This window comes from Hyaena hyaena, unplaced genomic scaffold, assembly GCF_003009895.1.
Source record: "Hyaena hyaena isolate Hyena2069 unplaced genomic scaffold, ASM300989v1 scaffold_577, whole genome shotgun sequence".
Classification (NCBI taxonomy): Eukaryota; Metazoa; Chordata; class Mammalia; order Carnivora; family Hyaenidae; genus Hyaena; species Hyaena hyaena.
In genome coordinates, this window is record NW_024081204.1 from 1,062,316 (window position 1) to 1,077,799 (window position 15,484).

The following is a 15,484-nucleotide window of genomic DNA, read 5'->3' on the forward strand; positions in this document are numbered from 1 at the left end:
CACTGATCTTAACTTTACCTTCATAGAAAGGGCTACCATCACACCCTCCATGCCGGATGACTCTCACTCTTTATATTTTAACAATGTTTACCAGGTTAAATATTAAACAACAAATGAAATGAAAAAGACCTATTTACAGTGCCCTCAGATCCCACAGGGGATTCATTCCCAGTTTGATAGACAAGAGATTTCCTTTGGTGAATGATTCCCTGAGTAGGTAAAGACATAGGCAAGTTTCACATCTGTTCATTCTCCAAAGCTATTTTTCAAACAAAAACTAGTTCATGGTTGAACAACACAGATTCTCAGCACATAACTCTACTCACCTAGAGCGGGCTGTATGCCTTAATGGGGGAGGCGGATAAATCTAGAGTGTCACAGTAACAGTGTGTGCCCCTCATGGGGAGATAGGATGCAGGGAGAAGCAGTTTACCTAGTAGGGTCACGATGCACAGAAGGATGGCAATGAGGGCCCCTGTGCTCAGTCCCGTGGGGTGGACGAGGGCCTCCGCATGGCAGGACTGCATGTTCCCATGGTGGTCACATGCACAGACCCGGACAGTCACTGTCCCAGTGCTGCTTTGGACTGGGTAGTCGTTGTCTGAAATGACCACAGGCAGGAGATAGGTGCTCATCTCGTGCCTATTATAGCCATTTTTCCGAGTTAAGATTCCTGCTGTGTTATCTGGAACCAGAAAACAAAGTCAATGTTATGTACATACCCCATCATGGATTGCAACGTTGTGATGCCAATAGATAGATACAGATAAAGATATAAATATATACACAGAGAAAGTAACGTGGGATCATTTACCTTTGTTGTCTTGAATGGTAAAGTTTGAGCCACTGGTTGCTTCAGGGGCCAAAGAGAATGAGAATTGGTGCCCGCTATAAGGGTCGTCTTTGTCAATGGCTCGTAGGGTCTGAATCAACTAAAATCAAGACCATAAAGCTGCTATAAAATTTGGTAACTCAAAAGCATTCCTTACAGTTTTGCAGTAAATTGCTTGACTAAATGATTTCTGATTCTAATTTAAAAATGATAGCTTCTAGAAAATTTAGAGTGAATCCACTCTATGCAGTGCAACGATGGGTTGGAGATAGAGCCCGGAATAATACTTTGTTTTGGAGCTCTCCTGGGCACTGTAGGCATTGTATGTTGTTTAGTAACAAGCCTGGCCTCCTCCCACTACATACCAGTAACACCTCCTCTTTGTGACAATCAAAAATGTCCCCTGGGGGCAAAACCACTTGGGTTGGGAAACACTGTCCTAGAGTAATACAAAACTATAAAATATCACAGTGATCTACGACAGCATTTCAACTAAAAAAATCGGGGACTCTGTACAACAGCCTGTTTAGAAATACAGTCTTGACATATACATAAGCCATCGACTTGCATAAAAGCCAGAAAGAAAGTTTGTACATAAAACACTTCAGCTTCCCACTTTAACATGTATTTTAACAGTGTACTGCTATTTCGACAAACTGTAACATGATTTTATACCATTGGTAGAACAGACCTATTTCAGGTGGGGACAAATGTGTAAAACAGGAAAACATTCATCAATGTGTATTACTTGTGCAGATGGGAAATATAAATAAGTGGAACTATGAATTATAGACAATTGTAAAATATGTTGTAGTTACTGCTTTCCTATATACATGGTAATTAAAAGTATCTGCTCACCAGTTAAGATTTTTCCAACAAAGCTGTGACTAATCTATTTTAATGAAAACTTAAGACTGATTTGAATCCACATCAGTCTCTGAGAATGATGAACTTCCAGTTCTTAAAAACTGTTTGTTCTCTTATGCAAGTTAAACATTCATTCTGTTCTTATTTATAGTATTAATTTTGTTAGCATTTACTTCATAGATAATTCAAACCTGGCCCTCAGCTCTGTTGTATCATCTGAATTATTAGAAGATCTAAATTAATCTGACTAAATTAATTTACTTTCTTATGAAACTCACCTGATCTGCTTTTGCTTTTTCACAGACAAAGGTTTCATAGAACTCAGCAAATTCCGGGGCATTGTCATTGACATCTAGAACTTTAATATAGAGAGGGACTCGGCTGCTTTGCTTTGGATTATCTGCAACATGCCAAAAAGAAAGGAATAGGCATTTATAGGTCATTGTCAATCCCCTTTAGACAACAGTCACTTACTCCCATTTTCATTCATACGCAGATTCCCCAAGGTTGCTCTGAGTACCACAGGGCACTGTGTGCCAACTTAGTCACACAAAAAAATTAGTCACAAAAAAAGAATACTTCTGGAGTTGGGTACACCTGCTGGAAATACCTAGGAGATAAAGCTACTTGTGTTGATATAGTGCAACTATATAGCAAACCCCAGAATAACACAAAAATAAACACAAAAAAAAGAAAAGCTTTACCAGGAAAGGCAGTTGAGAGACGTATTTTTAAGAGGAAGCCAAAGAAGCAAGAGATGGGAAAATTTGGACAAAAGAAAGAACGGGGATGGGGGTGGGGGTAAGAAAACCAATTATTGTCAGCCAATGGTTGTTTTCGTCTTATTTAGTTTTTGTGTTAAATAAGAGCTAGATGTACTGCTCAGCATTTTGCTATATTAACTTATTTAATCCTTACAAACTTTGCATTTAAATACAGTTTTTGCCCCCTACTGTATAGATGAGGAAGCTGAGGCACAGATATATTAGGTAATTTGTCCATCTTCAAGGAGATAATGAGTAAAAAGTAGAGCCTCAATTTAAACTTGGGTCTGTCTGACTCCAAGCCCAGACTGTGCATCTAGGATAGCGAGAGAGCAGCACCCATGTTTGAAGACTGGAGACAAAGGAAGTATCTGGGGGAGAATCAGGAGTTAGAATCTCTGAACTCAGCACTCTTCATTCACTTCACATATGTATCTATTTGTTCACATCTTATATATTTAGTGAGCATCTAATTACTAATATGTGGCAGCCACTGGTTGGGGTGCTGGGACATATGGGGAACATGACAAAAATCCTGCATCCTGGAGTTTTATTCTAATGGGCACAGACAAACTGTAAGCACACAAATATATAATGTGTCAGATGGCAAATACTATGGAGAAATTAAACAGGGAAAGGGATTGGAGAGAGACGGAGGTGATACTTTGCATGGGATGACCACTCAGTCTCATCTCATGAGATGCCATTTGTACAGAGACATAAATAAAAAGAATGAAGACATGTGAATATTTCCAGCTCTCCAGATAGAGGGAACGGTAAGTGCCAAGGCCCTGGGATGGGAGTGGGCTGGTTTTACATAAGCTCTGGGCTTCTGTTGCATCAAAGATAGTTAAGAAGTTTAGACAATAAGATTCTTAAGTTCCTTTGCATCTAAAATGTTGCCCACATCAGTCTTCCAAAGTCAGAGCTGCCAAAGATAAAGTTTTAAAAGGTCTTTATCACTAGTAAGTACTTTCAAATATATCACAGAACATTAAATCTTTAAAAAAAATTAGGCACAAAGCTTAAAATATGCATGAAATGACTACTTCAGTAAAAAATGAAATTTCATGATGTTATAAAAAATGGTCCTTTTCAGTGTGAAAAATAATTTTGTAACTTTAAAGCTTTAAGTGTGCCCTGCCATTGGTATCTGCATTAGTCTCTACACGTAAGTTCTGAAAAGCATATTCCTATCTAACAAATTTATAATTAAGAGTTCTTAACACTATCACAAGGCAATGCTTCATATTGCCCATATTGGTTATTTATTATTCTATTCAATATCCTTCAGCCATATCAAATCCCATGAGTTATATTGACAAAGAAGACTAATGTAGGGGCGCCTGGGTGGCTTAGTAGGTTAAGCGTCCGACTTTCGCTTAGGTCATGATCTCGCGGTTCCTGGGTTTGAGCCCCGCGTCGGGCTCTGTGCTGACTGCCAGCTCAGAGCCTGGAGCCTATTTCAGAGTCTGTGTCTCCCTCTCTCTCTGACCCTCTCCTGCTCACACTGTCTCTCTCTCTCTCCTAGAAATAAATAAAAAAATATTAAAAAAAAAAGAAAAAAGAAAACTAATGTAATATACAATTAGACATGGAATATTTCACACCAGATACCCAACTGAGCTAAAAATGTTTGAACTTTTAAAATCAAAAACAAAAAGTAAAAAATGAGCTATAATTTAGAAGCCTATTTTTAAACATTTAAATGTTATTTTAAAAATACTTTTCTTTCATGTACTTAGGCCTACACATTGTGTTTACATTACACAATTTCCACTGTGTATAATCATTTTATTTGAAGCATTCATTTGGCATTATTTTTCTTTGCCTTCAGTTTCATGGTGACTTCCATAAAATTCGCTCTAAACATTTTATTGATTACTTGGTGGTTTGGATTGCTCACTTTGGTGTACAATGGAAAAACTAAAATTTATATCTCTTACTTCTGAAATGATTTTTGAAATAGAAATTCTGTAGAAAGCCAGAACATAGAGATCTGAAAGGTTTCTAAATAATGCTTACAGTTTTTAATATACTTGATTCTCCTCCCCACCAATCCTAACCATGAGTCCATTTTTTCAGTTGCTTCTGTAATGTTCTGATGTATAAAGCTTTTGGGAATCAAATCCGATATGTACCAGTCCAACCTCATTTGAGAGGTACATTCTCATGTTATTATTTCTAAACTACGGGATGTCCACAGTTGCCTCTGCATTTGTGAATGAACGAACACATGCCTCGAAGAAACATCACTACAAATCATTACAGGGCTCTTTCCCTCAGTATGTATCGAATAGGATATCAGTACAGAGTGATTAATTTCAGCCTTGCTTCACCAGCCCTTGCTGGGACACTCACTCCATCAATAGGAGACGGTTGCCCTGTGAGGTTAGACTTACTGATCTCTGTTGCTATTACTGTAATGTTGTGCCACAGCAATGTTTCTCGGTCAAGAAGTTTCGACGTAAAAACTGAACCATTTCCAGAATCAATGTTGAATATTCTGTCCATATCTGTGTGTCGATCAACAGAATACCTAAAAATGCAGAGTAGAATTTAGAATGGTTTTCTTTTCTCTTCTTTTCTTTTCTTAACAAATGATAGTTGACACACACTGTTTAACATTAGTTTCAGGTATACAACATAATGATTTGACTAGTCTGTATGTTGTGCTGTGCTCACCACAAGTATAGCTACTGTCTGTCCTCAAACAATGCTAGAAAGGTCTTCATTGTATTTGTTATTCTCACATCCAGAAACTATTCCCAGAATGTCTTGTTACATGAATTTTTTCTACCTGGAGCACATATTTGAATATCTATAACTTAATATTAAGCAAAATATCTGGGAAATAAATTCTTTACAACTGAGATCCTAATAGTAAACCCATTAGACAAGTTGCATGAGTTTGAAAATCAACAATAAAGTTTCTTTTATAGGTAATTTGTATCAAGTTTGTGTATTAATACTTTTTAACTCAAGTTTTTAGAATCTTAGAACTTTAATGTGTATGTATGTGTTCATGTGCATAAGTAGGGTTATTTGTCTAGCTTTCTATTATCCACTTTATTTTTAAAATCATTATGTTGAAAGAAGCAAAAAATGGCTGGTGTGGCTGCAGTTAGTGAGGTAGGAAAGGGAGAAAGAAGATGAGGTTGGGGAGAGATTCAGAGGGTGGACTGCAGAAGAATGGGCTGCACAGGCCAAGGATTTGGGATTTGTCCTAAGAACAATGCAAATATACCAGTGGATTGTAATCTAAATCGTGTTTAATAAAGATTGCTGGTTGGATTGAGGAGAATGGTTGGCTGGTACCGTCCCAAGTGGTACAAGAGAAGAACAGGATTTGGGGAAGATTGTAAGTTCCAGTTTTGATATTGAAGCTGAGGTGCCCAAGGAAAGTTTGGGAAGAGAAAGAGCTAGATTGACAGCTTGGATTTCCTGTTCAACTGTCTAGGAAGAGAAGGTCCAGTGAAGGGAGAAAAATATTAAGGACAGAATCACTTAAAAGATGATGGAAGGGATTGCTTGGGTGGCTCAGTCAGTTAAGCATCTGACTTCATCTCAAATATGATCTCAAGTTTTGTGGGTTTGAGCCTGGCATTGGGCTCTGTGCTGACAGCTCAGAACCTGGAGCCTGCTTCAGATTCTATGTGTCCCTCTCTCTCTCCCCCTTCCCCACTCATGCTCTTTCTCTCTCTCAAAAACAAATACACATTAAAAAAAAAAAAAAAGATGATGGGAGAATTAAGACCCCTAGTGCCCAGAACAGTGCCCAGAGCAGAGTAGGAACTTGATAACTATTTAAGGAGTTAAGAGAACTCAAAGGAAACCAAGAGGTGTCTTAAGAAATTAAAGGACAGAGTTTTCTGCACTGAAATTGATGGAAGACTAGTAAATTTTGACAAATGTTATCTTCTTTATAAATTTATTACTAGTTTTTGGAATAGCACTACATGGGGAAATATGTGTGCACTTTGTTTTATGTAGGGGATATTAAAGAGAAAACTCAGAAGAGGTTTGATATGTTAAGGTCATTAGGGGAAAGAATTGCCCATTTTAGCTAGATTCTCAAAATGTATGTCATGATAGAAGATTTAAGAATGTTGGCTCAGTACTGCTTTGGATTCTTTATTTCCTTCTCTCTCTGGCCCTCCCCTGCTCACACTCTTTCTCTCTCTCCTTCAAAAATAAATATTTAAAAAAAAAAAAAAAAGAATGTTGGCTCAGTAGAAATACAAAGAAGTAAATGACCTAGCTACTCATACACATGTAGACTTATTATGAATGCTCCAGGAAAAATAAACTCTTGTTACTAATGTGTAGATTCTGTTTCAATTGATTATTTTGCTTTAAAATATAACTGGTGAATTATCTTAATAAAATATATTTTTGTCATCTGTCGGGGTCTAAATAAATATTTGATTATTGTAGGCTATTTAAACCTGATATTAAAGAGAATTAATGAAGTTCAAAAAAGCTATATATCTTTCTATATATATATATATATATATATCTTTCTATATGTATATATCTCAGGCCACCTCAGAATTTTAATTTTAGTTTCTATAAACCTAATATGTTATTATTAAGTGTTCATCTCTTACAGATGAAACAGCTCTTACTTTAGCCACTTATGTCATGAATCAATGCTTATTAAGAATGTAGGCAACAGCATTGAACTTGATCACCTGCCTTCATTTTTAATTTAAGAATGACAAATATTTATAGCATATAATTAGTTACCCAAAAAGGAGTTTTCAGTATTCAAAGACTTTGTAGGAATTTTAATAATTGCCTACATTTTTTTGCCTATTTTTTTCATGAAAAAAAATCGAGCTTAAGATGCATTGCTTATTGTCCTTATAAGCTCTTACAATTATATACAGCAGTAATATTTTCTTGTTCTTTGTCTAATTTCTTCCTGCCATAGTCTTAAGTTTTAGAAGTAATATTTTCCAGTCAAGCCTTGGAAGTAAAGGGTATGGCATGAAGAATTGTTAGTTGGAGGCAGCTTAAAACTTTAAAGAGAAAGTAACTATTTAGGAAATATCAAAATTGTATATGAGTTTTCCCCTTAATTGGGAGATTTAAAAATTAATAAGAAACTTCAGATATCTACATTGTTTAGGAAAGATGTTTGAACATGAAGTCTTATTTGTTTTTTGTTTTTTTCCAAAGTAATTTCAATTCATATAGTATATTTACTGTCCAGTCACATCAATTGTAGTCGTAACAGAGCAACAAGGTAGTCAATCTTAACATGATTATAGCAGATTATTTTGCTAGGTAGTTCTTCTCCCGTTCCCACCTCCCCCGAATTTATTATATTCTGTCATTCAATAATTTGTCTTCTAATGTATCCTCTCAATCAGGGAGATTTGTGGGCCAGGAAAGGAAGTATGTTTGCATGTAGATTTTTCATAATATCTATTCAGACATTTTATAATACCCTTTCATGGAAGTCAAGGGGCATTTCTGATAAAGTTATTGGAAGAAAATTGTTTTATGTAATTAAAAAATTAAAAACTTGTGCCTGCATAATGATAAATCAATATTTCGGGGAGGAGTTCTGTAGTATTAATTGTGTACTTAACATTGTCTAGCACCTAGTTGTTAAAATATTTACATCTTGGATAACCAAAAACTATGTGTGGATATACTTTCCCAATATAAGAATCAATTTTATCCTATAAAAGGACTCATTGGAATATGCATTTATATACCAATATATCCTTACTATATCTTTATTGGTATTTTTATCCTTAAATCTATATCTATATATGAAATCCATATGTACCAAGAAAAGGCTGGCATAGAAAACTTTAAAATTAGCTGAGAGCCAACCTAGTCTGACAAGCCAGCTACTTCCTTTAATAAAACATAAAATAATGCAGTGGGTTAAAATGATATTCACTATAAAAAGTGAAATAGACATAAAAATTCAGCCTAAATTCCCAGGAGACACTATCTCTTTCAATTAAAAACATGTTGAATGATCAAAGAGGTAACAAAACTCATATTTATATAAACTTCTAGCATTAACCCTTTTAAATTGGTCTTGACATTGACTTGCTAAGATTTTTTTTCCTTACACACTTAGGACAAACTCCAAGTGAGAGAACAGTTGTGAAAGTACTTAAAATTATTTGTCTTATACAAGCAAAGGTCATCACTCATTTTTCTTATTAATAATATTAAATGTATATAGAACAATTGATCCATGGAGTTTACATGTGACTACTTTGGGTTGACCATAGTCCAATTCAAGGAGTCTTGAGATGTTCCAATAGGAAGACAAAACAACAGAGTCTGTTTTCCCAATGGTTTAAAACTAATTCCTGAAAGTAAGTCAGTGCATTTTTGTGTTTTAGTTGTGGGACTTGCTATCATGTTTCATCTGAACAAAGGGCTCATGGTTGAAAAGTAGAAAATGCCTTAGAACCTCAAACTCTTTTATCTGCAGTAATATTCTTCATGCAGTAGTCAGTGTGATCCTCTTTAAAAAGTAGTTTTAGATTAGATAATACTCCTATTCAAAGCTTTGCAGTGGCCTCCTACATCAATCAGAATAGAATTCAGTCTTCACCAAGGCCTTCAAACATCCATAGGACTTGCCCCACTTAACCACCTACCAAACCTCCCATTGCCTCATATCTTACCAACCATTCCCCACCTTGCTCACTTTCTTCTAGCTTTGTAAGCTTCCTTGCTACTCCTTCATGCCAAGCAAGTTCTGGTATCAGACCTTACCCTCATTTTTCCCACTTCTGGGAATATTCTCCTCCCAGGTATGTTCATGGTTCATCCTTCATTTCAATAAAATCTTTACTCAAATGATTTCCTACCAAGGGCAAGCCTGACCACACTATCTAAAATGGTACCCCAGACACTTTTTGTCTCCATACTCTTATTTTACTGCTTACAATGTATTTCAGCTGGAATATTACGTATTTGTTGTTTGCCTATTTCTGTCTGCCCCGATTAAAATGTAAGCTTCGTGAGATCAGGACTTGATATTGTTCTCTGTTGTGTCTCTAAAGCCTAGAACATGCCTGGCATAAGGCAGATACCCTGATCAGAATATATCTTTGGGCTCACTGGTAAGAGTTCCTCTAGCCTGCTTACTTTTTTTTTTTTTACAGGGGATAATTTACACAATGATATTCTGATTTAGCAGTTTTCTCATCTAGTCAAGTAAGCTACTGACTAAAGCCTGGAAGTTGTGGACTCCAGTGCCTTCATGATAAAATTCTAGAATACTGAACCATCTGTGGTTTCAAAGAGCAATGAGGCTTTCTTGCAGCATGATTTACAGCTAAGGTATTAGGAATGTATAGGGGAAATAGAGCTTGCTTACATAGTATAAATTAGGATTCAGCTCTATTAATTTCCCCAGGATTTCGCAGACATATATCATGAAATGGTTCTTATTTTTATCCATATCTGAAAAAGAAAAAAAATTACATATCCAAACGGAGCATAATTCTGTCTCTAAGTGTTACAGGATAGATTCTTCCACTCTTGGAAAACAGACTCTCAGCCCAGTGTCTTGCTTATTAAAAATCACAGTGCTCTCTCCATGCCACTCTTTGACAAATCTAAGACCTTAAAGAAAAATTCCAGGCCATTCTGTTGTATTATCTTATACTATTTTCATGTAAGCAATACACTCCTATAGATCATTTTGTGTTTTTCCCTCAACTTTTAGGTTTACGCCACTGCTAAAACAATATTTACATTGAGCAAGGAGAGTAAAGATTCTGGTTAGAATAGTTTTTCAGGAAGACGCAAATATCTAATTGGAAAAAGCATTAATTTTCTAGCTTGCAGGTAATACTTGAATAGCAATTGACTGAAGTTTACAAAAAAGACATGTCGCAGAAGGATGCTTACTTGACAGGATTCCGGGCGGCGTCAGGATCCTGGGCTGTGACTGAGCCTATTGTCGTGTTTATCTGAGCATCTTCTCTTATTTGGAGGATGTAGGCCAGTTTGCTGAAGACAGGGGGCTCATCCACATCTTCCACCATAATTCTGACTGTAGCTGCGTCTTTGAATGGACCCAGGTAGAGAAAGCGGGGTTCAACATGAGGATTGGAGGCTTCCACTTTGAGGGTGTACACTTTCTTCTTTTCAAAGTCCAAGAGCTTGGGGTGAGTGGGGAGAAGAGACCATATTTAAAGCAGCCAAGACACAGAAAGTTGAGACATGAGGCATTTTTACTGAAAATCACGGGTAGAGAATATGAGCATATTGCTTAGAAATATCACCACACATATGATATTGGGCAAAGACATGAGAGTTCAGATCCATGCCATCCTGATGAAAAGTGTGGGCTGAATCCAGGCCCGCTGTTGCCTTGAATGTGGGGGCAAGGGTGCAAAGTATAATGGACAGGGAAGAGAACCTGGAAGCAGGAGTCTTGTAAAAAGGACCCCCTGTAAAAAAAAAGTTCTTATATTTGACTAGAGGGAGCCATGTCAGGGGCAAGTTGGCAACTATATAGATGTGTCAGATGTTGTCACATCTGACTTTAATTGAATACTTAATGAGTGCTTAAAATTTGCCAGTATTGGGGCGCCTGGGTGGCTCAGTCAGTTAGGCTTCCGACTTCGGCTCAGGTCATGATCTTGTGGTTTGTGGATTTGAGCCCTATGTCAGGCTCTGTGCTGACAGCTCAGAGCCTGGAGCCTGCTTCAGATTCTGTGTCTCCCTCTCTCTCTGCCCCTCTTGCTCATGCTCTGTCTCTGTCTCTAAAAACTGAATAAACGTTAAAAAAAAAACTTTTTCTTATTTGCCAGTATCTGGACCCACCCTGGATAATTAAACCAAAATATCTGAGATGGGCGTGGGAATCTATACTTTTAAATACCTCGCCCAGTTATTCTAATGAGCAGCCAGAATTGAGAACCACATGTTTGCATCATGACCTCCTCTTACTCATTCAGATAAAATAGATTTAATATGGGTTTTTTTTTTTTTTGGCATGTGCATGAGTTGATAAAATATTCCAAGTGATATCCTGATAAGGGCATCGGGCTAATTACTTGCCAACGAAAGTAATGATCACTGTTGTCAGAGGTCTTTAGAAGAAGTATCTCTGCTTTAGGAGACATAGTGAACCCAAATGCTTACTGCTGACTTTTAGTTTTAGATGATGATATGACAAGGCTCACTAGAAACACAATTAATCAAGACATTAGTGAAAGTTATTTAGTCGGCTAGGCAAAATTTCAGTTTGAATCTGATAAGGCACTAAGAAAATTAAAAAGGTTAATGCACACTAATGGGCTTCCTAATTATATTATAGTATAAAACATTGGTCTGAGTGTCGCTTAAACATGTTTTATTGTGTTTCCAGGTATTAAGACATGTAATCCAAAGCTTAAGAGGAAAGGATTTTCTTGTTATTTACATCCACCTAGGCTTATTTTTTTTACCAGCAAGTATGCTAAAGGAGAGAGAAAACGTTGTATCATATGTGATAAAAGTGCAGTCATTAAAAAAAATCTAACCAAAAATACAACAATTTTTAGCTTTAAAGCACACAGTGTATTGTTTTTAAATTTTTGCCACACTTCTGTGTACTGCTCTGTGGTGCTAGACAATTTTTTGGGGGAAATACTGAATAAGGACATAGGACAAACACTGGAATTCAGAAATATAAAAAATTTATTATCGTGTTCCAAAAAGTAGCTGAAGAGTTTGTAGGAAATTTGTGTTACTTAATTTATTACTGTGGTCTTTTTATATCCTCTAATTTAGGCTATCTTTAGTAATACACTGTATTACTCTTTTCCTTCAAAGCATGTATCAGAATTGATAGTTACACATTTGTTTATTTTTCTTACTTGTCTCTTCTCCCTTAGATTGGCAGTTCCATGAGATCAGACACCATCCTGTTGAATGTACCATTGTACCTGCAGCATCTAGAACAGTATCTAACACTGTCTCTTATTCATTGACAATATTTATTTTGTATACTTTAAAGTGTACCATTTATTTTTATCATTTGTTTACTTATTAGGAGGTTCTTAATAAAAATTTATTAAAAGTATAAAATTAATGAACACATCAGATTATTGAGAACCTCTAAAAGCCAACCATTAGACTTGGCATTAAAAAAATAATTAGTAGGGGCGCCTGGGTGGCTCACTTGGTTAAGTGTTCGACTTCAGCTCAGGTCATGATCTCATGATTAGTGTGTTCAAGCCCGGCATTGGGCTCTGTGCTGACAGCTAGGAGCCTGGAGCCTGCTTCCGATTCTGTGTCTCCCTCTCTCTCTACCTTCCCTTGCTCATGTTCTTTCTCTCTCTCTCTCTCTCAAAAAAATAAATACACATTTAAAAAAATAATTAGTAAAACAAGGTATTTCATGTAAGATGCAATTGCCTTGGTTACTGGAGTGAACGTGCTCATTTGTATGGTATTTAACAAACTGTGTTACCTTTTTGACAGTAATAACGCCTTCCTGAGTTTCCTGGTCAGTAACGACATCAAACATGTCCAGCCCTTCTCCCTCTGTAATGCTGTACTCAATTTCAGCGTTTTCTCCCATGTCAGCATCACTGGCTTTGATCCTGCCAATTGGTGTACCCGGTGGAGAAGATTCAGGGGTTTTAAACTGGTATGTACCTATTAATCACCAGACAGATATAAGTCAAACACAGATGAAGGATACTCTATCATAATAAAGACAGACCCCGTTTTCTAATAGTTCTTTCAGACATTACTACGGATGCAGGCAGATTTGTACTTTCCTTACAATAATTAATGGTGCTCTATTCTCCTTACATCCTTACTTTCATGATTGCTAAGAATATTTCTTCTGTCATGACCTGTCTCTTTGCAAATGGAGAACACTTTTCTTGTCCTGTAAATAGGTCTCCAGGTTCATAGTATGATCGCAAGAGAGACTGAGCTGCTAGAGAAGGGTGCAGAAGGTTTCAAGCCCCTGTTAACTAATCTAGCAGAAAGAATGGAAAAGAATTTAACCTGAACTATGACTTTAAGTCAATTACGAGGGATTTCTTAAAAGGGTTCTTTGTGTCTTCGCTAATAATAACAGAAGGTGAAAATAAATGACAGTGATCTGGAGAATGTATCCAAGTAGACACTCACTCATACATGGAGCTGGTCTGGCTGTGGGTGGGGATACAGACAGACACGTTGAGAGAGAAAGCTCCTAATTGTTTAAGTAATCCTTTCTTTTAAATTTCATTACAGTACTTTCTCTATGCATAGGTTTCTCCCATTCCTGTATTTGTATTGCTGATTTAAAACCTATATTTCATAGATGTACACTTTTCTAATGTCCTCATGTTGCAAAATTAGTGTAAGGAGACTGCATGTGACTTTCAATTTAGATCTGCCAGACTGGCATGTACTTAGGACAATAAGAACAAAAAAGAGTCAGAACGAAACCCATTTTACTCTCACCCATTACATTTTGCCAACTATCTGTGCAAATTGGAAAAACAGACTATGATACCCCTAAAATATAGTCATTCAATCATATTAACCCATTAAGTGTTGGTATCATCCTTGGCAAAATGATAAAACAAGCCAAGTTTTTCCTCTAGAGTTATTCTTCCCTCCTGTGCTTTGGTATAGTATTCAGTAATAATCACAGGCTATCCAAGGAGAGAGCAAAGTGAGGTAGGGTCCCTGTGGTATTTAAGGTGCTGACGAATCCTTTGGTTATCCTTCCCCAGGGAATTCCCAAATTGAAAAAGAGGTTTTTGGGTGAAGTATTGCTGATTCTGACATTGTCATTTCAGACGTCTGGGAGAAAATTTTAGGACCCATAAAACCTATCTTCTACCCATTATATCAGAAATTAGTTATCTATATATGTTTGCATTTAGCTGTGATTAAATACTTGAAAAAAATTAAAGAAAATTTAACAGGTTCCGGTTGATCCATGTGTATCTCTATTATAAAAGAAGCCCATATTAGCTGACCAGCATTAAAGAAATGCTATGAATGGATAAGTGGGCTTTCTTTTTGATGGTGGGCAGCTATTTTCTCCTGGAAGACAGAATTTAGGTAGTTTTCTTAGATAACGGTCAGAAATGAATTTTGTTCCTGGAAGAAAAATTACATTAAAACCAGTACCCTCTTGAAAGAGCTTTATATGAAGGCCGTTAGTATATTGCTTGATACAAAGTAAGCATTTAGGAATGTTGTTTTTCCTCCTTTTTTTCCTATCTAGCCATGAGAGTTAATGATTTTAGAGATGACTTTTGTTATCTCAATTAACCATAATGTAGAAAACTATTTATGATAACAAATGGATTAAGTACATGGGTATTTCCCCAGTTGTATTTTTAGAAACAGTAAGATGATAAATCCTCCCCTTATAACGCTTTGTGGGGATTTAAAAGAGATTACACGACTGATTAAATTCACAAAATATAAAGTCAATTTTTTTCTTACAAATAGGAGCACGCTTACATGCATATGTTCTGCACAAACAAATTTATGTCTCTGGTAGTCTTTTTAATAAAGAAAAAGAGAACAATTGTGTTACCTTTACAACTATCACCATATCATAAATCATCCAACTAATAAAAGTATGGTTCTTCCTAAGTTCATTAATATTGATAATTAATAACAATGGAAAATAAATGTCATTCTTAAAGGTAGAGTTTTATAAAAGTGCACTAAGGAAATTCATGCAATCAAATGTTCCTACTCTGAGGAAACCGGGGAGGATTGTCGTTGACATCAGTCAGCGTGATGTTCACCGTGGTGGTCCCAGATAAACCCCCCATCTGGCCACCCATATCCTTGGCTTGAATCACCACTTGGTACTGCTCCCTGTTTTCTCGATCCATGTTGAGCAAAGCTGTCTTGATGATACCTATGGATGCGAAATTCAGAAGTGGAAAGGGATGTATTAAAATGCTTTATCAAATCATTTATTTATGCAAACATAGCAGTCATCCACGATATGCAAACACTATACAGATGTAACCGGTGACAGAAAGATGATTATAGATAGCCTTTATAC

At 36.4% G+C, this 15,484-nt stretch overlaps 1 protein-coding gene across 2 annotated transcripts in view; it reads right to left on the reverse strand.

The window, feature by feature from the left end:
* LOC120248176 (cadherin-6) overlaps positions 1 to 15,484 on the reverse strand; it is a 52,419-nt gene that overhangs the window by 5,197 nt on the left and 31,738 nt on the right. For both annotated transcript variants that reach the window (XM_039256414.1, XM_039256415.1), the window contains 7 exons: positions 15,167 to 15,334; positions 12,917 to 13,104; positions 10,363 to 10,616; positions 4,866 to 5,002; positions 1,978 to 2,099; positions 815 to 932; positions 434 to 685 (listed from right to left, as the gene is read on the reverse strand). In XM_039256414.1, coding sequence (XP_039112345.1) covers positions 434 to 685; positions 815 to 932; positions 1,978 to 2,099; positions 4,866 to 5,002; positions 10,363 to 10,616; positions 12,917 to 13,104; positions 15,167 to 15,334 — 1,239 coding nt within the window. The remainder of the gene's footprint in view (positions 1 to 433; positions 686 to 814; positions 933 to 1,977; positions 2,100 to 4,865; positions 5,003 to 10,362; positions 10,617 to 12,916; positions 13,105 to 15,166; positions 15,335 to 15,484) is intronic.